Source organism: Nothobranchius furzeri, chromosome 16 (assembly GCF_043380555.1).
Source record: "Nothobranchius furzeri strain GRZ-AD chromosome 16, NfurGRZ-RIMD1, whole genome shotgun sequence".
Classification (NCBI taxonomy): Eukaryota; Metazoa; Chordata; class Actinopteri; order Cyprinodontiformes; family Nothobranchiidae; genus Nothobranchius; species Nothobranchius furzeri.
The window spans coordinates 39,993,092-40,015,104 of NC_091756.1; the positions used below are offsets into that span (position 1 = coordinate 39,993,092).

Sequence of the window (22,013 nt, forward strand, 5' to 3'; positions counted from 1 at the left end):
TGTATTGTTTTCTGTCATTTTTAGTGCACTATAGAACTCTTGAAATATCGTGTTATCTGCTGGAAGAGATGACACAAATACCTTCTTCATGGTTTAGTAATAACTGCTTTATTTTTCAGAGGGACGCAGGGCATTATTTATCTCTGGCAGCACTCGTCTGGATTAATGATGCATAATTCTGTCTGGCATAGCACACCAGTCGAAGGAATCTGGAAGGTTATCAGACCGATAAATCCAGAGTTTTTCTCAAGTTGTTTGTCACGATGCAACGCAAGCAGCCAGCTTGTTCCCTCACTCTGACTCGATTTTTTGTGATCCTTCGACAAAATAAAACAACTTGTTTAAGCTGTGAGATGAAGATATGGGATCTGAGCGTGCAAACTCAGAGTTCAAAGCAGGTTTTAAAGATCTCTTTGATGCCACGTCTGCCTCCAGCTGAAGGATGGGGCGTATAGACACACACTCAAGATGTTAAGCCTCTGCGGCGCAAATCGTTTGTTCAGTCTTGCATTGTATCAGTTTTATTTTTATTCTCATCATATAATGCTGCATATCAGTAAAGTATAAATTAAATTAGGTGTGCAGACTGTTACACAGCTTCAATCTACATCCGCTCAGCCGCAGCACCAGTAGTTTTTCCATCACGGCTTATTTTCCCGGTTTAATTTATTGAATAAATTGCCCCTTTAACTTGTCAAGCAGGAAGAAGTCATCTTCATATTGTCTATGATCCAGGCAGAGGGGAAGATCCAGTCTATTAGTGCAATGATAGGGCCTTTACTGTGGTGAGCTCACTGATTGAATGGCATCCTTGTCAAGGTCAGGCCCAAGCTAAGAGCTATTTTCTGCTTACCAGTGCAGCCAGCCGGCCACAGAATCTGCACACAGACTGCCATTGCACCAGCTCGCTTAGTAAGCGGAGAAGCTCATCACGGATATTTCCAGCTGGTAACATGAAGACAAACCTCTGCGCCTGCAGAAAAGGACACAAAGACATGAGTAATATGATAAGTGGGATCTCAATACGGTACATGGAGACATTAGGAATGTTATTTTTGCATCTGCACCAGAAGCCAAATCACATCCTCCCATTGTGTCGCTATCAAAGTGGAACGATGTGTTGGAGGTGGTGGTTTTTAATGTGAGAGTCTGTGTCAGAGGTCAAGCTGGGAGCACAGCTGTTTTGTCTGGTTATTTTGGAAATGAAACATCAGCTGCTTCCCTTAAAAAACACAGGCGTTGTTTTTATGAAGCATGAAGGAACCCAAGTTGTGACAGACAATAAATGTCTGACTGGAATCATTTCAGTCCAAACATCTCACTTATGACTTTACAGATGATAAAATATGTCTCAAAAATAAAGCGTTGCTCATTGGAATCCACTTTTCTCCCAGCAGTGCAACACTGAAGGGAATTTTCTGTACTGCCAAATCAAATTTAGCCAGACCTGACCTGTACTAAGCCCTCAACAGGGGCTGCCATTTAGCTTATGTTAAAAAAACAACTCTTCCGTAACACGGATCACCCTCGCTTGCTGCCACCACTGCGAGATCAGAGCAGCGTGGAAATCCTCCGTAGTGCATACAGGGGAGTAGTGGCAGCAGAGGGGGGCCACGACTGATTCACCTGTGCAGAGGCCAAGCACAGCTGCATTCCTAACAGCTGGAGCCAGCTGACCACAGACAGGATTAGAGGCTTTAGCTGCAAAGGTCTCCTCATCATCTCTCCGCCTGAACCTTGTATAGCAACCCCCCCCCCCCTTGCAAACACAAATACTACTTTCTGATCACTCAGTAACACCATCATCCTCACTTTATGCATGCTCACTCTCAATAAATCAGCTCCTGCGCTTTTATAGCCACAATTGTCTCTGCAGATAAAGAGAATAACCCAGCAGTTTGGGACTCCCAGCCCATGAATCTGTTGTGAAGGGACCCCCCCCCCCCCCCCCAGATAAATATCACTGTACAGCCTGCTATTGTAAAGCTGCTGCCTGGCTTCTGTATCCGAGCTCAGCTCCTCATCCCTGCCTGGTAAACCCATCTGCCTCTCCGCTGCTGCAATAGGGGACTTTTTGGCTCAGACCGACTGAAACAACATCACCTTGTTTATCGTGCAAATAATTCACCCCTTCCGGGCAGCAGAAACAAAATCAAGGTTGTGTGTTTAACAGGGGAGTCAAGGAATGAGAGGGAGCCAGGGAGAGAAAAAGAGAGAGAGAGAGAGAGAGAGAGGGGAAAAAAATCAGGTGTTTCCTTTTTAGATAAACCTGGCGCCTGGAGACAGCGACACATCCCTGATTCCTATGCAGCGCGAAGATGCAGCAAAAAGATGTGTTAGGTGTGCGTGTGTGTGTGTGTGTGTGTGTGTGTGTGTGAGTGTGAGTGTGTGAAGTGAGAAGAGGTGTGGAGGGGTTATAAAATTTCTTTGTTCACTGAACGTACCCTTTAGTAGCACTGTGAAAAAAGGTAAGCGGAGATAACGTTATTTTCACATCACAACCTATTGATTATGCATCACCGAGTTTGATGATTATCACCTCCTCAGTCCACCTCATCTGTGATGCACACTCTTGTAGTAGGACACAAACGCTGTCTTTGTTTTGTTGTTTCTAACAGCTCGATGTTCAAATAGTCTAGAAAAGACAAAGTATTTATTTCCCCTCACCAAAATCTCCACGGCACTTTCATCAAAGTTTTTAGGTCATGTTGGGGTTCACGTGCTTGACCCAAGACATGCAGAATCAACACAAGAGACAGATGTAAAATTAAACAAAGGCTTTATTAAACAGTGCACAACTGGGGGGGGGGGGGGGCAAAACTGGGCCTGCAAGTACATTCTGGATTCGTAGGAGGTCTGGTGGTTTGAAGATGGAGGAGGAATGGAGGTCTTACTGTGGTGCTGGGGAGATGGTACGAGGGGAGGTCTTTTAGGTCTGAGGAGGCGGGATCCGAGTGTCCAGTGGGGTCGAGGTCAGGGTACCATAGAGGGGGTGGATGAGTGATGGTGAACGGGACTGTGGGGAGGAAGATGTAGGCTGAAGAGAGGTCCAGGGGTATGGCTGAAGGTGTGAAGTTGAGCAGGATTCGTGTGGAGTAATCAACCGGCCTTGAGCAGTGGTCTCCCTCCTCCTTTTAAGCCAGCAGTGGCTGATGATGAATCTGCTGCAGCTGGTCCTGTTCAGACACTGCTCACCTGGAATGAAGGCTAGGTTGATTAGAGGATGAGCTCACCTCAGCATATGCAAATAGTTGTTCATTAAATGCTGTTCTACTATCAACAAACCTCTACATATTTATGTCACTTAAGTTTCCACACTAATGAAAACCTGTTAAAAATTAGAAAGTAATTTCTCTCTAAATATTTATATGTATTTGCATACGTGTATATGTTTATATATATATATATATATATATATATATATATATATATGGATAGATAGATATATAAATATAAATATATAATTCGTATATATATATAATTCGTCCTTGGATGCTAAAATAGCACCAATGCTTTCGTAGGTGAGAATTAGCATTAACATTACTTTGTCATGATTAATTATGTAATCTCGTTTTGGCTTCAGGTGTATTTGCATCTCAGTAGCTGATGCTAATCTATCTGCGTTAACACAGTGTTTTAATTCGAACTATGTTATAAGGAGGCATCACTGCTCTTATGACAGTGTGGATTAAAAGTCTAACAAGGACTATAATGGTTATTAAAACACTTTTATTCCTCAGTGTGTTTTTGTTCCCATGGCAGGGTCAAACTGAATACGAGTGAAGAAACAAAATGTGCTCTCGACGTTGCATCCCCCTTTCTGGTTTATTCTTCAGGTTTAAGGTACGAGGAGCTGCATTTGCAGCTGTCAAAAATGGATGTTTATGTAGAGAAAGAAAAGCAGAAAGTGTTGGATTGCTCCACCAGCATCCTGCCATTCATCGTCCACTTCTTATTCAGTCTTTGAAGGCAACCATCTAAGCTCAGACCTTCCACACCAGAGTCACCTCCTCAAACCCTTCTGTTGGGATATGCTGCTGTGGTCTTTCACTTTCTCTAGCTGTTCCATTTGGGGAAGGTACACACCATCTGACGCCTTTTGGTGACATGACCACAAAGACGAATCCATTCCTAAGATGCCTCTGGCTGTTCATGAATCACCATATGGAGGTGAGCACTTTCTGCAAAGATGTAAAAAACCAAAAGACGCTTGGAGCATTGATGCAAAGTGCTGTGTACCAAAGTGTTGGACATCTACTGTTCTACATTCCATGGCTGGTTACTTGTCTATCATCAGACTTTACACAGTTATTGAAAAGACCAAATTGTCTAGAAAGTATCCCAGACCTGGCCTGGAGTGTTTTGTAAAAGTGCCTTGGTGCCACGGCCCCGACTAGATACCTTAAAATAAGAAGGAGGGGCAATTTTGTGACCTCAGTTTAGTTGCGCAAATGCAACATAACTTACAGCTACCTTAAAAAACCTTCTCAGGGGCCTGGTGGTAGAGTGTCCACCCTGGGATGGGAAGATCGGGGTTCAAATACATTTTTAAAACATTAAGTCACAATAATGATTGAAATTCATTTTAGAAAAGCAACTAACCCTCACAGTGTCTGCTGGAAATAAAAACTCTGGCCCTTGTAAGACCTTTGCTGTACTGTGATATTATGTAGACAATACATTTTCCCCATAGAGCCCCATGCAAATTGAATTGGGTACCGTTCAGCATTTTCAAATTGTGTTGGACGTCCGCTTACATATGTCAATGGCAGATTGTGTGTGAGCGTTTGAGAACATAACTAGACCTGTGCAGATTGGCGACCTTTCACATGGATGAGTAAGTCTTTAAAAATATATATATTTATGCCAAATAACATCACATCAAGAGATTCATTGTAAAACAATGTGTTTTACCTCTGTTGGCCAGCTAAAGGTGCATGTTAACAAACGAGGTGGTGTTTCAGTCTTAAAGGGACATGATGCAAATTTTTCATATTTTTAATGATTTTCTTTACCCAGTATGTGCTAAAATGACACTTTACAGGGTTAATGAAATGTCACTCAGACCCCCACCACCCCCCGTTCCCAGAATTCTGGACTTCTGCGGACTACATCCTGCTGAGGGGTTGGAGTTGGGGGGGGGGGGCTGTAGATAGGAGTGGAGTTGACATGATGGAGCTGCAGTCTGCTTCCAGCTCATTTCCTGCATGTTGTAACTCACAAACAAAGCTGCTTTGTCTGATTTAGTTATGAACCACTCCAGTAGAAACTAATGAAGGGTGAGGAGACATTTCAGCTGTTAGTTTAAAGGTGTTAAAAAGGTGGACACACAGCAAGGAGATGAGTTTTATTGTTGGTTTAACCACAAAGACTTAATAACAGACACTAGGGGGTGCTAAATCCAAGCAAAACTGCCTAGTGTCCCTTTAAATATGGGCCCAATCTCAATACTCGCACTGCACCCTGGAGAACGTCCGCTGTAAGGCTTCGAGTGCATAGTACACAAGTGTGCAAATAATTGCCGAACTGAGACAGTGAGCATTGCATTGTAATGGATGGGCAGTTCACATCTTACTTATGAACCACAAAATGTGAGATTCCATAGAAATATGAAATATCAATCTGATGGATTTTTGAATATTTTAACCAGAAGATCAGAACTTTTTATTGCAGGGATTAAGTGACACTTCATATTAACTCCAAGGAAAGAGAGAGAGTCAGGTTTAAAATCCATCCATCCATCCATCCATCCACCCATTTTCTGAACCCGCTTGTCCATGTAGGGTCGCGGGGGGTGGCTGGTGCCTATCTCCAGCGGTCAATGGGCAATTAGGCAGGGTACACCCTGGACAGAGAGTCAGTCCATCGCAGGGCAACACAGAGACACAAAGGAAAAACAATCACACACACTCACACCTAAGGACAATTTAGACAGACCAATTAACCTAACAGTCATGTATTTGGACTGTGGGAGGAAGCCGGAGTACCCGGAGAAAACCCACGCATGCACAGGGAGAACATGCAAACTCCATGCAGAAAGATCCCAGGCCGGGAAGCGAACCCAGGACCTTCTTGCTGCAAGGCAACAGCTCTAACCACTGTGCTACTGCGCAGCCCAGGTTTAAAATAATTAAGAAATTTATTTCTACACAATTTAAACAATACTAACTTTAACACTCTGTGTACTGATGGACTAAGGTGGAGTGAGACGTGAGCTGAATGATGGTGTGTGTGTGGAATGTTATTATCAGAACCAGCGGGTCCGGAGAAGCGTTAATTCTGAGTGGGAATGAATGTTTCGCTTTAAACTTTAGTAGGAGATTTATAACACACGAAACGCCATCTGTCGGTCTACGCACCCCAGGGGAAGCCTCCATTAGATCCAGATTGTCGAGGTCCTCTTGGACCCTCCTTGGAACCGAAGCCGGTAGAAAAGCAGTGGTGCCGACCAAACTAGTCTTGGAATGCTTCCAGGTCACGACAGGTTATTGGTGTCAGCGAGACCCTGAAGGGGTCATGAGGTTCAGCTTTTATTCTGAAGGAACCGTTGCGGTCAGGTGTAACTTGCAACAGATTTTATCCAGCTTGTCGAGGTTCTTTTTTGGCTGAAGAGGAAGTCCGGATGGCCTCTCCGAGACTTCTCTAGAACATCTTAGGTGTGTTCTTGCTGTGTCGTATTTCTAATTCCATGCTGTAGTTCTTTTTTTAAAACAGAACAGTTTTGTTACCTGTTTTCCCGCTACGTTTCGTTTGCGGCTGCAAACTTCTCTAGAACGCTTTGAACTAAAGAAAAGGTGGAGTGGAATAGTTTTTATAACTTTCATATTTTGGTTTACTGGCGAATCAGAATTTGACATGCAAAAGAGGGTTTATACAGACACCACAGAAAACCACGCCTCAGAAACGAAGGTTCTGATTGGATCAGACAAAAGGAAATGTGCAGTGTGACTTTAGCATTACGTGTCCTCAGTGCCTAGTGCAGCTGTCCAATATTATAATTACTTGTAAAATACTACTGATCACAGGATTATAATATCAAGTAATAACATTGTCATTTCACAGATTGATTGAACATTGAGCTCGCATTAGTATTGGTAATAACAAAGTTGTTGATTATGTGTTTATCAAAATAGTTCTTCGTCTTGAGCTGTAACAGAGGTGAAGCAGTTCAGATGAGCAGAGTGCATGAAAGACCTTGGCCACTATCTCATGTAGATTAGCCTGTCAGAGATTTTATGTCTCTGCTCGAGTAGACTTAGCAGATCATGTCCTTTAGGTCAAAAACAGGACATTCATGATGCTACAGCATCATCGACCGCAAAGCATGCCGGGATGCTCGTGGCTGTGATACTTAAAAAAAAACCTTTATTAACAACGTTCAAACAAACAACCAAACAATTATTTGAAATAAATTTACTTTCATTGCTGCTTTGTCTAAAACATTCAGAGCATCAACTAATTGTCCTAAAATGAACAACTTTCATTAGAAAATACATATTTTCAGAAAAAGAATGTGAGCCGTTTCTCCCGTAGCAATGGATTGTGGGTAACACCCCTCACCCAAGTCCGCATCGATGCGGACTTGGGTGATGGGCAGGTCAAGGGTGCAAAAGGGGCGTGATCAACTTCCACACTTGAGAAGTGGGACACCCTACGCACTCGCACCCCTGGTAAGGATTGCACATTTGAAGGGCGCAAGGGTGCAAGTGCGAGTATTGAGATTGGGCCATGGAAGTGGGAAGAACGGCTTAAGGCATGATACAACTTCTAGAAGGTGCCACTGGATAAAAATAGGGGATTCCTTACCTTATCTGGAAGGTGTTGCAAAAACATTGTTAAGAAATGCTTGGAACCTACTTTTCTATTTTTAACTCTTTCTGAAAGGCTCAATTCAGAAGTTTCACACCAAGAAATTCTTGAAAATTAGCCTTATTGTTTCTAAGTTTCCTTTCCAATAACATCTCTGAAAAAGACATAATGAGGTAATGTATTTCAAATGAAGCCCCCAATTAATGGGAATCTGTGAGCTCAGTCCCAGTCGTTATACTTCTGATGTTGGTGTGTAGTGCCTAAATAATAGGAAATGAGCAAGTGCTGAAATACTTGCACAGATTGCATCAGTCAGCTTTATGCTGTCTTGCAGCCACTGTCTAAAGCTGCATGACAACTGTGAAACACCCATTACCAAAGAATTGAGTGGTGATAAACAAGCCTCCCCACCATGCTGATGTGTCAGCAAGGGACGCATCAGGCACCCAACAGAAGACCACGAAGATCTGGACGTTTGAAGCTGAAATAGGGCTGGTTTTACATAATCTTTACATGCCATGCCTCCCCCTTTGAGTGTTGATTGCAGACACTAGAATGTGGTTGACTGATCTGAAAGGAAATTACTGGAGAGGGAGCTTATCCATGCCTTTGACTGATAATCAGCTCATTATCGTGTTGATCATTTACAGCACTCCCTCTCACCCATTCTCTTTGCTTTTAGCTGTGTCACTGGAGCAGAGCACACAGACATTTTAATGGCTCGGCCAGGAGCCGGATGTGTTTAGGCAGAGTTAAAACCACTGCACCAGCCCTGGCTACTCTCTGCTTTTACTGTACATGTTCTCACCTCACTTATCAACTCTCTCAGGGAGGAGAGTGAGAGAAAAAATTAAACACAAACAACAACATATGCAACCCTGATGCGAGTGGTGCCCTAGAACCCCAACATGGCTAACTGTGCATGAAATTGAACTGATTGGAGTTATTGACCAGAAGGCTCCAGCACTGGAGAGGAGAGAGAGGAGCAAGGGGGGGTGGGGGGTTACCTGATTGAGTGAAAAATCTCAGCCAGTTGCTTTGATGTCAGGCACTTTACAGGAAAGAGTGATTTAATGGAAGCTGCCAGACCTCATCAATGTCAGCGTTCGTGGTGAGGGGCCCTGTGCTCCACCAGTGTTTTATATGAAAGCACATGCAATGACAGGCCCTGATGGACAGATGTTTGCCGGTTGTTTTAACTGTGCAGCATAAAGAAACACAGTCTTCAGCCTGCATGTCGGACCCTCTAAATGAAAAGCTACACACCAAAGAGGAAGGCCACCTCAACGTGCAGCACCCTCTCCTATTTTAGGTCTTTATTAATAGCCCTTTTGAATTTTAGCTAAGGCTGATAAGCCTGTAATTAATGTGACCATCATTAGGGTTGGCCATCCTCAATGGGAACCAGCTGGTGGGGTAAGACTTAAAGGACGATAGGGGCCGTGTGAAAGGGGGTAAAAAAAAAAGAGTGATGGCCGACCAGCTTCCTTTGTGATCTGCAGAAGGCCCCACTTTGTTTTGGAGCTGCAGGATAACACCATCTATCAACCCCCTCTCCTCTTAAAAAAAAAGCCCAATGTGCCATGGCTTCAGCACGTCTGAATTGCGTTGGAATTGCATCATTAATAGAGCAGAAATGAGTCCCAGCAACTCCAAGAGAATACATTGACCCCTGAGGGAGACTAGAAACAAGACATTGTTTTTACAGGAGGAATATCTACAGTAACTAGAGGTCCCATTACCACATCATCAATATACAGCAGCAAGTGAGGAGAGAAGGGAGCTGAAAAGGAGAGGAGAGGAGGGAACGTAATGGTTTATAGTGCTAATAGCAGTCTGAGCACTCAAGTCCCAAACATTCAGCTGCCTCGTCTCATCTGGGCTGTGTAATTGCCCTCCTGGAAGCTGCCACAAGAAGAGGCTGCCTTCGGAGTGAAGAGTGGCAGCTGCTGGTTGTTGAGGAGCAGAGACCTAGGTCAGGATCCCAAGTAGGGCACCTCGCAACCAGGAGATTAATTAATAGTTAGCTGGTGGCCCAGGGGCCAGTTTAGGTTTGGTGCGCTGGGGGTATGGATTATTTAGATAAAGTGAAGCTAAACATAAGGTTTTTCTGCACTTAACAAAGGCTACACTTCCCAACACTTTGCCTGTAGCGGGTTAAATCCTTGGAGCATCCCACCTTTTGCTTTCATGGAGTCATTTTCCATTGTTAATAGTAAGTTTCCTTTCTGTATCTGAACGTAGATATATTTCTGTGGTGTACCATGGGAAATTATTAGTCCTTGGGGACCAGCGTTCTCCCTTGTTAAGTAAATATACATGAGCTGCTGTGTAAGAAACAAGCTGCAAGCACCTTCACAAAAATTTGTTACTGCAGCTTCCCTCCTCCTCCCATTCTCGCTAACGTGTCGCCCCGGGGGCAAATCTCACTCCGTCTCATCTGCTGCTTAATTTCACTGGAGCGGCCCTCGGTAATAAAGCGCCTTGATGTACATTTGCCAATTTCTGCCTCCGCCACATCGACATAATTGGGATGTGACTAAGCATGAATACCCAGCACAGGGTTGGTTGACCTCTGGATGACCTTGCGAATAGTGCTTTTGTCATAATGGTGGTATTATCTTACATAATCTGGGTATGGAGGGAGATTGTCTGCAGGGTGCCAGCGATGGAAATGAATTCATGTAACTCACTGCTCTGGTGCACCACAGAGGGCGTGATGAAAAAACCGTGAGATGCATTTTTTTACATGCTCATAATGAAGACATTTTCCTCTTATCTGTTGTTTCTTTGTGTTTATTAGAGTAGGAGAGCAGCTTCTGGCAAAAGCAGGGGTGGCATTTCAAATTTTTTATGTTTTTTTTTTATAATTTTTTTAAGGGAGTGAGTTTTGAAGCTTGACAGGATTTCTCAGTGTGTGAGTCTAAGTGTGTGTGTATCAGTCACTTCCCTGCGTGGGTGCACAGTGTATTCACATGTTGGTATGTATGTGTGTCTGTTAATGACCCTGTAAAATGACAAGCAGAGCTGGCAGTGAAAGTACAGCCGCTCGTCACTGACAGAGAGAAGGTGGAGGAGGCAGGAGAGTTCAGGACGGGGAGGGAGCGGGCGCTGCGAGGTCGGTGGTTGGTGTGATTCACCATGTTGTCATCAGAGAGGGACCGAGGCCCCTCGGTGGCCCTTTCTATTCCCACCTGAGAGGCCTGCAAATGGAGGGGCCGCACTGTCATTATTTGCAGCCCGCAGCTCCTAACCTTGGATTCGGAACTCATCGCTGCAAAAGGAAAATCAGATTGGATTTGACGTGTACCCAAGCCAGTGACCTTGATAAGTGTGAGGTGCCTGCAGCAAGGGGTTAGGGAAGACGAGTTCAGATTTGCACGTGTGTGTGTGTGTGTGTGTGTGTGTGTGTGTGTGTGTGTGTGTGTGTGTGTGTGTGTGTGTGTGTGTGTACACGTGTTTGTGTTTCAACCAGGTGGAAAGCTGGAGACACGGTTGAATCATGACTCAAGATGACACATGGGATGACTGCTCCTGGACTAAGACAGAGAGGTCAAATGTGACATTATCTCTTCTTTTAGCTCAAATAAATCAAAATTTTAATAAAATACAAGGTTATTTCATCCAAACATTACTTCTTGCAACGCAGCTTAAAAAAACATGACCAATGACCTTTTTAAAATCCTAATAAACCACTTATTAAATGTTAAAAACTTCTAAATTTACTTTAAAAAACATAAATATGTGCCCATTTTTTATTTGATGCCTTGAACACAATCCAAAAGGTCTATAATTGCATCTCATTGCTAATTAGGCTACTTGGCAACAGGTTAGGGACAGAATTGGACTTTCAGAGCTCATTAAGGAGAGTGAGAGACATACCACTCTGTGAAGTCAAATACTAAACATGTCTTTCATGTTAAAGTGCTGAAAGAGTTTAATGGATCCTCTACAGAGCATTAAAATATCATCAGCACAACCACTGTTTTCATAAAAATCACTGCATAAGTGTACACTTAAAAAAACAAAAGTTTAAATGTATCATGCAAAACAATAAACCGACAGATGAAGGTGCATTTGGAAAGCTAAAACCGCACATTTCTTTTAGACATCTGTGCCATTAAAGATAAAACACTTGGGACTAGCCTGATACCTGTGCAAAATTTACTAAACTAGCACCTGTGATGTTTCTTGTAACTGCGTTTTGTTTACTGCTGAAACACATCATGCATGTAACAAAACAGCAGTGATTGAAATTGTAGCAGTCTGAGTGTGCCCTGTCCTGAAAATACTTCTTTCTTTGGAAAGAAAATTGTGGCAAAAGAATATTTTAAATTTTAGGAAGTCCTTATTATCAACCAGGAGTCAGACAATAAAAAAGAATAATGCTTAAAACGTTATCACTTTGTGTTCTTCTGTGGCGATGCACCAAAGTGGTAAATATGCTTCGATCTCAACTTTGAATTATTTTTATCAACAGTTTGAAAATTAGATGTATTTGATATAGCGCTTTCTAGTGTCCTGGAACCCCCCAAGGTGCTTTACAACACAATCAGTCATTCACCCATTCACACACGCACGTTCACATGCTGGTGAGGATGAGCTACATTGTAGCCACAGCTGCCCTGGGGCGCACTGACAGAGGTGAGTCTGCCGAGCACTGGCGCCACCGGTCCCTCCGACCACCACCAGCAGGCAATCAAATGCATTGATTGATTGATTGAATCGTTTATTTTCACAACAGTTGATCAAATAGATACTTTTCTACACAACGTCATGTTATTATGTGATAATTTCATTGTTCTAACAATATCATTTTCATGTTCTTACAACTTACAACAATGTTGTTCAAACTGAAAAAGTGTATTTTGTTAGAACAATAAAATGATCACTCTAATTAAATTTTGTTATACGTTTCCATAATTTTTGTTAGTTTTGTGGTAATAATAATACTTATTGTAGTTGTTTCTATATTATCTTTTTATATTTTATCATTTGGTTCTTGGCTTTCGTACAACAAAAGTGAAACTCGTGGTTGCCACTGAGTCTTTGACTTGTTCACAAGTGATGGTAGGTTGCAGTGAGAGAGGGATCAATGGATGTGATCGTATTCATTTTACTGGTCCGTCTAAAGTCTGACCCTCATATATGACTTGAACAAGATCCCACGTGCAAAAGGCTAAAATGGGCTTTCCCTATTGAGTGGCTGGGTTTAGTGGTAAAAAGAACAGCTCAATCATCTGGAGTGAGCCCAAAGTAGAGACGCTGCTCCTCCTCAGCAAACAGTCAGCTGAGATGTTTCAGGCATCTGACTTGGCTACCTCCTGGTCTGAGTAAGGAGGAGGAATTCCCTGGCAGACCCAGAACTCACTGTGATTATTTATCCTCTCTAGCCTGGGAACACCATGAGATCCAGGAGAAGCTGGAGCGTGTTGCTGGGGCTGAAGAATATCTTCTGTTAGCTCCACAACCGGACCTTAGAAGGATGGATGTTTTTAGAAGAAGTCATAAAATCCATCCTGATTAGCTATTTATTCACAATTATTCATAGACTAAAAGCACTTATGAGCTGTGTTTTAACGACTAAAAAAATGTTTCTAGACAGATTGAGTACAGGTGAAACTGGAAAAATGAGAATCTGGTGCAATAGTCCATTTATGTCAGTAATTAGACCGAGAGACCATCTAAAGGCTCAGGAACCCTTTGCAGGCGTTCTGGGTTCATTAGATGAGTAGAGTGTGACACTATGAGACTAGAATATTGAACCTTTTCACAATATTCTAATTATATGAGATTTAGAATGTGAGGTTTCCCTAAGCTGTAAACCATAATCATCACAAATAAAGGCTGAAATATCTGGATTTGCATGTAATTCATTTGTCTCATGCATTAGTTAAACATTTTAAGTTGAATCACTGAAATAAACAAACTTTTACAGCACATTCTCATTTTTCGAGTTTCACCTAGTTATGTAAAGACCAGGATGGAGGTGGGACATAACAAGGGGACAACAGGACGAATGATGAAAATGCATTTTTCTTCCACTACAGAGATGCTATTTGGTCGCGTGAAATGATTAATTTCACACGTATACAGGTCATCTCCAAAAGCAGCAACATCTCATTCACAAGGGGCCCCTGTCAGCAACAAAGCAGGAGGCTGCAATAAAATAAGCAAACAGCAGCACGTCAATAAATCTTTGGAGGTTAAACCTGAGCGCTGTAGAATTTGAGCAGCCCCTGTTCTCCCCTCGTCAGGTAAAAGTCACTGAGTACATCAACACCAGGCAGACCAGTGAGCAGTTCAAGGGAGTGTCCTGTGGCAGTGGGTACAAACTCACACACTCTGTGTTTGCATAAGGATGAAGCCTTAAATTATTGGGTTTGTGTAAATAAGGAGATGAGACTGTTTTTAGCATGCAGGAAGGAGGAGTGCGTGGATGAGAATAGTCTCTCTGTGTGCTGTGGAGTTGGTTTGGGGTTGTTTACGACAGCTCAAAGCTCTCATATATCACAAGCAGAATGTTTGCTGTGAAGCTACAGTTTGCGTGCCATCTGCCTTAGCAGAACTTGACCCTTCAAACAGACCTACATTTTGTACACCACGCTTTTCTGTAACTCTCTTTATCTTCTCTTTCCTAGTGGATGATCCAGAAACCACACAAGGTGGCTACCTTCTTCGGATGCATCGGTAAGGATCACTTCGGTGAGATCCTGAAGAAGAAGGCTGAAGAAGCCAACGTTGATGCTCGTTACTACGAGCAGAACGAGGAGCCGACTGGTACCTGTGCAGCCTGCATCACAGGAGACAATAGGTTAGCATCCTTTAAATGTTGGCTAAAGTCGTAGATTTATTTCAGTATGTTGCTTGTTTTCAGGTTCACTTTCTATGTAGAAGGCTAGGTCTATTCCGGGATTCTGGAGAGGAGGGTCCGGCGGATTGTCAAACCTCGGATTCAGGAGGAGCAATGTGGATTTCGTCCTGGCCGTGGTGCACTGGACATGCTCTATACCCATAGGGGGATCCTGGAGGGTGCGTGGGAGTTCGCCCAACCAATCTACATGTGTTTTGTGGATTTGGAGAAGGCGTTCTGCAGCGTCTCTCGGGAGGCCCTTTGGGGAGTACGTTGGGAGTATGGGGTACCAGGCCCTCTGACACGGGCTGTTAGGATCCCTGTATGACCGGTGTCAGAGCTTGGTCCGCATTGCCGGCAGCAAGTCGAGCTCATTCCCAGTGAGAGTTGGACTCCACCAAGACTGCCCTTTGTCACCGATTCTATTCATAACTTTTATGGACAGGATTTTTAGATGCAGCCAAGGTGTTGAGGGGATCTGTTTTGGTGGCCTAAAGATTGAGTCTCTGCTTTTTGCAGATGATGTGGTCCTGTTGGCCTCATCAGAACGTGATCTCCGGCTCTCATTGGAGTGGTTCGCAGCCGAGTGTGAAGCAGCTGGGATGAGAACCAACTGAAATGTAACTAAACTTAGACTTAACTAGAGGCTAGAGTTGGTTATCAAAGTGGCAAAGGATACCCGTAAAGAGTAATCTACCGGCGTCGTGAAGTGGTCTCTCTGGCTGACGATGAATCTGCTGCAGCTGGTCCCGTTCAGACACCGCTCACCTGGAATGAATACTAGAAGCTGATTAAAGGATGAGCTCACCTCAGACCATGACAACGGCCCATGTTGGCTGGGCCCCTACAGGAGCCGACCGGCTGTCTGGTGCATTCTTTACTTTCCTAGTGAACTCTTATTTGGTGCCATATATCTTCTTGGTTGTCCCGTATTTTGTACTGAAATGAACAATAAGAAAACTGAACGTAATCTATTAGATCAACCCATAATCTCTGTGATTGTGCTGCTCAGTTACCATGGCGATGTCACGTTGAACACGTTTAGAAGAAACAAAAATAATTTGGAGAAGTAGATGTGGGAGAGGGGCAGCTGTGGCCCAAACACACAACAACGTGAGTCCCAACAGGTGGAGCCTTGGTTCTGATGAAACCTGAGAACCCAGGCTGAATGTAGAGGAAGGTTTGGAAAGGATAGTATTTGAGGTCAAGCCTGTAATTTGATCTGGGTTTAAAAGGACAACTGGAAAAAGCTATTTCTAATTTCTTAGAACATTTACTCACTTCCTCTTGCATGTCCACTTGACTTCTAATGCTGGAATATTAATGTCATGAAGGACTCAGGAGTTCAAACCTGACTGTATGAAATTCTAGTCCAAACTTTTTCATACCTAAAATTGATAAATAAATATTTTGTGCATGTGGGTAAGATTATATATGAAAATATAACCGCCTCTCATTACAGGGGTTCAGGTCCTGATTTATCCTGTAATTCACCATATGGATTTAAGTCATTTTGCTTAATTTTCACCTCTTTAGGAAGTCATAACAGAGTCATCGCTAAGTTCACACATCATAAGAAAAAAGAACAGCATGAGCTTGTTGTTCTAGGCCTCCGCTCAGTCTCTGATGCCCCAGCGAGTTGTCATCCAACTATAGGCTGACAGTAGCAATGTGTCAAGAGTTTCCTGGGCTACCCCAGTTCTCACCTGTCAGCCTCCTTGTCTGGTAAGAAAAGGAGCTTTAATGTCTCTGGTGACTCACTCCTGCATCATCATCATCAGCACATCTGAGACAGCTGAGGTCAAACACAGCGCTGATACTCACAAATATCACTAACATTAAAGGCTGCGGTTCATGATAGGCCAAGTGTCGATCAATACGCTCCTTCTCTAAACACTCCTCGCCTCCGCAACCTTTTATCCACACGGATGCTGCAGTTGTCAGTCAGTCAGCTGCTGGACCCTGACCACCCTGGGAACCGGCCCCGGTGAATGGTCTTAGTGGGCTTGTTTGATGTGGGTTCTGACACCTGAAAAGGTCAGGTGCCGTGCTCAGGGAGGAGAACTCTGCAATATTTCTTACAGGTGTTTAACAGACAGCTCGGGAGGCCTGAAGAAAGGTCGTTGGCAGGGCTAGATTGGAAAAGTGATGGCTTTGAAGGACCAGGGGGGCAAACATGTCACAGTCTCTCAGACTTTGATTAGTGAATGTCTTTAAAAAATTCAACTTCCCACATTCAAATCTGGGAGTTTGAGTTCATATTACCTTAAGAAAATGCGTGGTAAATCACATTTAGTCATTGAAATGCACATTTTTTTTCATTTTCATGTTTTCAATCAAAGGTACAATCAATCAGCCTCTCCAGGATCTCACACTTTGTGATTGCAGCCCAAAATTTAACATCTACTTTTCAATTAAAAAAAGCATAAAAATTCATTAAAACTGATCTAATTGAACATAATAATTTCATAAGTTTTATGGGCTGATTTCAATCAACTTGAGTGCTGGCTAATTGTTACTGGAGGATAATCAGTCGTCAAAACCGTTATTTTCACCAGAATCACAAGAATTATGAAGATTGAACCGTGACTTTTTTATTGCTTTACTTTAAAATATAGAAAATAACTCCAACCATCAGCTGTTTTAAAGAAAAAGTTACGCCTTAAAAATAATTAGAATCATTTGGGAAAAGTTTTATATTTTGTGTCAGTCACTTCAGAAAATTAATCTCATGTATAGATTTGTTACTCAGTCTTTATTTCTTGCATTTAAGTGGATTTTTTTTACTTAAATATAAGAAACCCCGAAATCATCCTAATACAAGAATATTAGAATATGGTGAAAAAGACAAATAATGAAACTCAAGGTGTCTCATCCAGCTAATTCACTCCTGCAAAGGTTTCCTGAGCCTCTAAATGGTCAAACTGGGTCAGTACACAATCATGGGGAAGACTGTTGTCTGGATAGATGCCCAGGAAACAGTCATGGACACCCTCCACAAGGAGGGGATGCTACATGGAGAGCTGAGTGGAGGGCAGCAAGGAGAACCATAGCCTTAAGAGGATTGTGAAGCTAAGTTTGTTCAAGGATCTGGTGGAGTTTCACCAGGAGTGGGTGGAGGCTGGAGTCGGAGCATCAAGAGTCCCTATTCACAGACCAGTCCCACACATGGGCTACAAATGTCACACTCCTTGTTTCAAACTGAAGCAGAGACAACATCAGAAGCATCTCATCTTACCTGGAGCAACGAGAACAAGAACCAGATTGTTGCTCAGTGGTCCAAAGTCTGCAGGTTATTTGTAAATGAAGGTCCCAAAGGCTACGTTAAGACTGCAGGCCTTGATGCTCAATTACGATATTTTTTTGAGTAAATCAGATTTTTTTGTGTCGCCGTTCACACTCTGACTGAAATGCGACATCAAACTCTCTCCAGAGTGAACACTCCACGGCCCCAAAGGGACCCGCATGCGCAGAATACAAGAAGTCACATTCGGTGGAGCCGAAACCAGGAGCGGCAGAGTTGTGATGTAATGCTAATCCTGTTGAGAAACTATCAGTGAAAACTTTCACATCTGTTAATTCTTCCATTTTGGGCTGGAAACTGTTTTAAAAACTGTAAACTATTTTACTCCTAGTTCCCCCCGTCTCCCTGAATTATTATTCACCAAAAATGTTCCGGGACTAATTCATTCACAGAGAACCCCCCTCTCACGGATTTGAAAAAAAAATCTGATCTGTGCCGTTCAGACTGTCATAAAAATATCAGATATGGGTCGCATGTGGGGAAAAAAAAGCAGATTTGATGCGTTTTTGCCTGCAGTGTGATCGTAGCCATAATGTACCAGCTAATGTCATGGTGTACCTCTTAGCCAATAGTGATAGCAGATTTAAATTCAAATGCAGTGCAGAGTTTTTACCTGAAGAGGGCACAACACTGACAGTTTTAGGCAGAATATTAAAATTTTAACTAAGATGCACTAAAGTGCCAAATTATTGACTACATATGTGTTCAGCAGAATTAGACACTCATATAGTTTATCAGCAAAAAAAAAGGTTGATTTTGGGGCGACTTGCTCTTTAAGAAGAATTCATTTAGATGCTGAAGGGTGAATTATTAAAGAAAATAGATGTGTGAATTCTTCACTGGAAACCTCTTATTCAAAGTGGTGGGGACGAAACTACCTATATCTAATAGTGGTGGGGACGTGTCGCCTGCGTCCCCAGCTAAACTGACGTCTTTTAGAGAACAGGCCTCACCTCCGTCAGTGCGCCCCAGTGCAGCTGTGGCTACATCGTAGCTGTGTGTGTGTGAATGGGCGAATAACAGATTGTGTTGTAAAGCGCCTTGGGGGTTGTAGAACCCTAAGAAGGCGCTATACAAATACGGACCACTTACTGTTTACCATTTTAGTGTTTTCCGAGTTTGAGCTACCAGCCCAGACAAGCAGAGTTCATTTAGCCTCATGCATCAATATAATCAGGAAGTGGATTTTTGAAGATATTTAGGTTATTATTGAATAATTATTATTATATTCATTAGCACTGAAAATAAGTCAAAACTAGCCTTACTTATAGAAGGACAGATGGACAGATAGAGATTCATCAGACAGAATTAAACATTGTTTATTTTTTGTTGAGTGGTTTTTATGCCCAGTTATTGTAATTTTTACTCATTAATTTTATGAAAATTAGAATTCCAGTTATTTTCAAGCGAGCCTTTACTCCTATATTGTAAAACTTTCGTAAATGTCCCTGGATGGCAGCTTTTTGAAGTGACTGATCAGCGCTTTTCTTCCGACTGGCTAACAGCGGCGCTTTGATACGACCTTTTTAACAGTATCATATCATCAGATCTGTTTGTCCTTTCAGCCTGCCCTTCTGCGCTCATATCTGTCGGACTCCCTCAGTAATGACACTCATTTTGCCTGTCATGTTTGTCCCAACCTTTGAGTCCATTACCGCCACTCAGGTCAAACGCAGTCCCCCGTCCTGCTGTCACATCGCAGCCCTCGTCACCACACTCTGATCAACTTAGCACGCTGCTGCTCTTCTCCCTCTGACACTAACCGTGTGAGAACAGACCCCTTCCTGCAGCAACACCCTCCTGTTGTATGATCGCCTAACAGTTTCCCCCTAAGTAGCTATGATGGGTGCACTCATTTTGATGGCCGCTCATAAAGAGAAAAGAACACGAGGACGGGCTAATGAGCTATGTTAAGATAATGCCACCTGCTTCACTTTCCATCTCCCTCTACTCTCTACTCCACTAAAGTGCTCATTTAGTAATGCATTTTTGTTGTTTTTCAACCGTCGTTAACAACGAGCCACTTCTCCCGGTGATATGATTATGTGAATAATTCGAAGGCGGCCTGTTGTTATTCCCAAATATCTTATTTTGATGTCTAGTGTTTTTAGATAACCCGTTTTTTTTAAAAGAAAGAAAGAAAAATAAAGACATCCAGACAATTTTATTTCACAGTGTTTCAGACACTCAGAAACTATTATTATCCTTTTTTTATATCGCCAAAGCACAAAGGAAATTCTGCAGCCTTTGTGGGTTATTTTAAAGATGTTTTTGAGACAAAATTAAGATGGATGATAAGCGAGGTGGAAGATTTATGGGGTCTGTCTCGGCAGGTCCCTTGTTGCTAACCTGGCAGCGGCAAACTGCTACAAAAAGGAAAAACACCTGGACTTGGACAGCAACTGGGAGCTGGTGGAGAAAGCCAAGGTCTATTATATTGCGGTAAGTGAGACCCTCTGCCTCCAGAATGACTGTTCCCAAACTCTGCTAGCCAGGAGGAGGACAAAATGTTAAGAGGCTTTATATAGGAAGTGCCTCAGCACGCCTTCAGCATTGTCAATATATCCATTCATGCTTTGTTGAATGAAATGAGCTCTGTTACCTACTGAGACAATACAGCTCCATTTTCCCTGTTTTGCCCTCGTCATTGTGCATGAATCTGCAGCGCAGTGTGAAATTGTTCAACATGTAATGTATTCATTCATTTCTTTTAACACGAGGACAAGCCAACAGGTGCTGCCTAAGTGTGAAAATTGATTATGCAAGTTCGTTCGGCTTTCCCCCCACCTACACATTCTTCCGCTCTCAGACAAAACACACAGATGGAGGGGGACAGATGTGTGTGGAGACGCACACCCCAAGCTGCACCACTGAGGCAATGTCTTCACTTGCAGCTTCTGGACATGGATGGCCCACCATTCTCGTGTTTCACTGTTTGGGATTACGTTTAATTCTGGCAGATCAACGGTTTCTCTCATCTCAAGTCAAGGTGATAGCCCTGAAATTGTGCTGCATTCCACGTCTTTTAAGGAGTTCATTATTGGCATAAATCAACGTTACAGCCTAGGCGTCAACACAATCCTTGGGATATTGTCCCAAGTGAAATCCTCAGTGCTTCCTTGATTGGCCACTAGCCGTGCAAACGTGGTGCATCATAAACTGCATCATAGTGCTGAAACACCCAACGTAAATAAATAAAATACAATGAAACGTGGTGCCAGAAAGCAGATCGGTCTGTGCGTCCTCCGACTTTGTGTAGTCCCATTTATTAAATTATTTTTTGCAGATACCGCCGTACATTAGCAAACATGGCACGTCCTCTGCAAATTGGCAGTTGGGTTTTGCCCACATCCGACAGTCTTATGCACAGGGAAAAGCTTCCGTGGGATTTGAAGGGGGGAATTAGAAGGGCCACAAATGGGTGTTTGTGAGTGCTTGGAATCTAAAATGCAGCTTTCAGCGTGCCTCCTGGGCCTCTTTGTCCAAACAGGGAGGATCATTCGCTTTATTAGAACCCCATTGGCACTTTTAAAACTACTTATACAGATCCAGCGCTAGCGCTTCTCCCATCTAATATAGTATGGCGTGTCTAGACCAACGTACACTAAGGCCTTCTAGCTCCATTTGTCGAGAGCACTTGGATGTATTTACCTAATTTACAGCCAGATTGTAAATTTTTCACCCCTGCTGCACTAACCTTTTCTGTGTATTAACGTGCTCCGTTGATTATTTTTTATGAAACCACCGCTGGGTTGGTTTGCGGTCGTGTACGCTCCGATCTTCAGATTTAATTACCAGGAAGTGCACACATGTGTACGTTAGCATGTTACTCGCTCTCACATGTGTCGGCGTTTGTCAGAGCGCGTGTGCTAAGGGGGTGATTGATGAATCCTGGCAGAGACTCTCAAGGTGCCTGCTATGATGTGGTGTGATTGGATGAAAACAGAATTATTAGAGGACTCTTTGCTGCCAGACTGGCTCATCCAGCAGTGGCGGCAGCAGGGCTGGTGGCAGACGCAGAGCGGGGAGGCAGCATTGCCATTTCTC

General features: G+C 43.1%; 1 protein-coding gene across 6 annotated transcripts in view; it reads left to right on the forward strand.

The window, feature by feature from the left end:
• LOC107387556 (adenosine kinase) overlaps window positions 1-22,013 on the forward strand; it is a 194,848-nt gene that overhangs the window by 55,526 nt on the left and 117,309 nt on the right. For all 6 annotated transcript variants that reach the window (XR_011516908.1, XM_070545649.1, XM_070545650.1 and 3 more), the window contains exons 5-6: window positions 14,451-14,623; window positions 20,300-20,408. Coding sequence is in view for 5 of the 6 variants with exons in the window: in XM_070545649.1 (XP_070401750.1) it covers window positions 14,451-14,623; window positions 20,300-20,408 (282 nt within the window). In the remaining variant the exon portion in view is untranslated. The remainder of the gene's footprint in view (window positions 1-14,450; window positions 14,624-20,299; window positions 20,409-22,013) is intronic.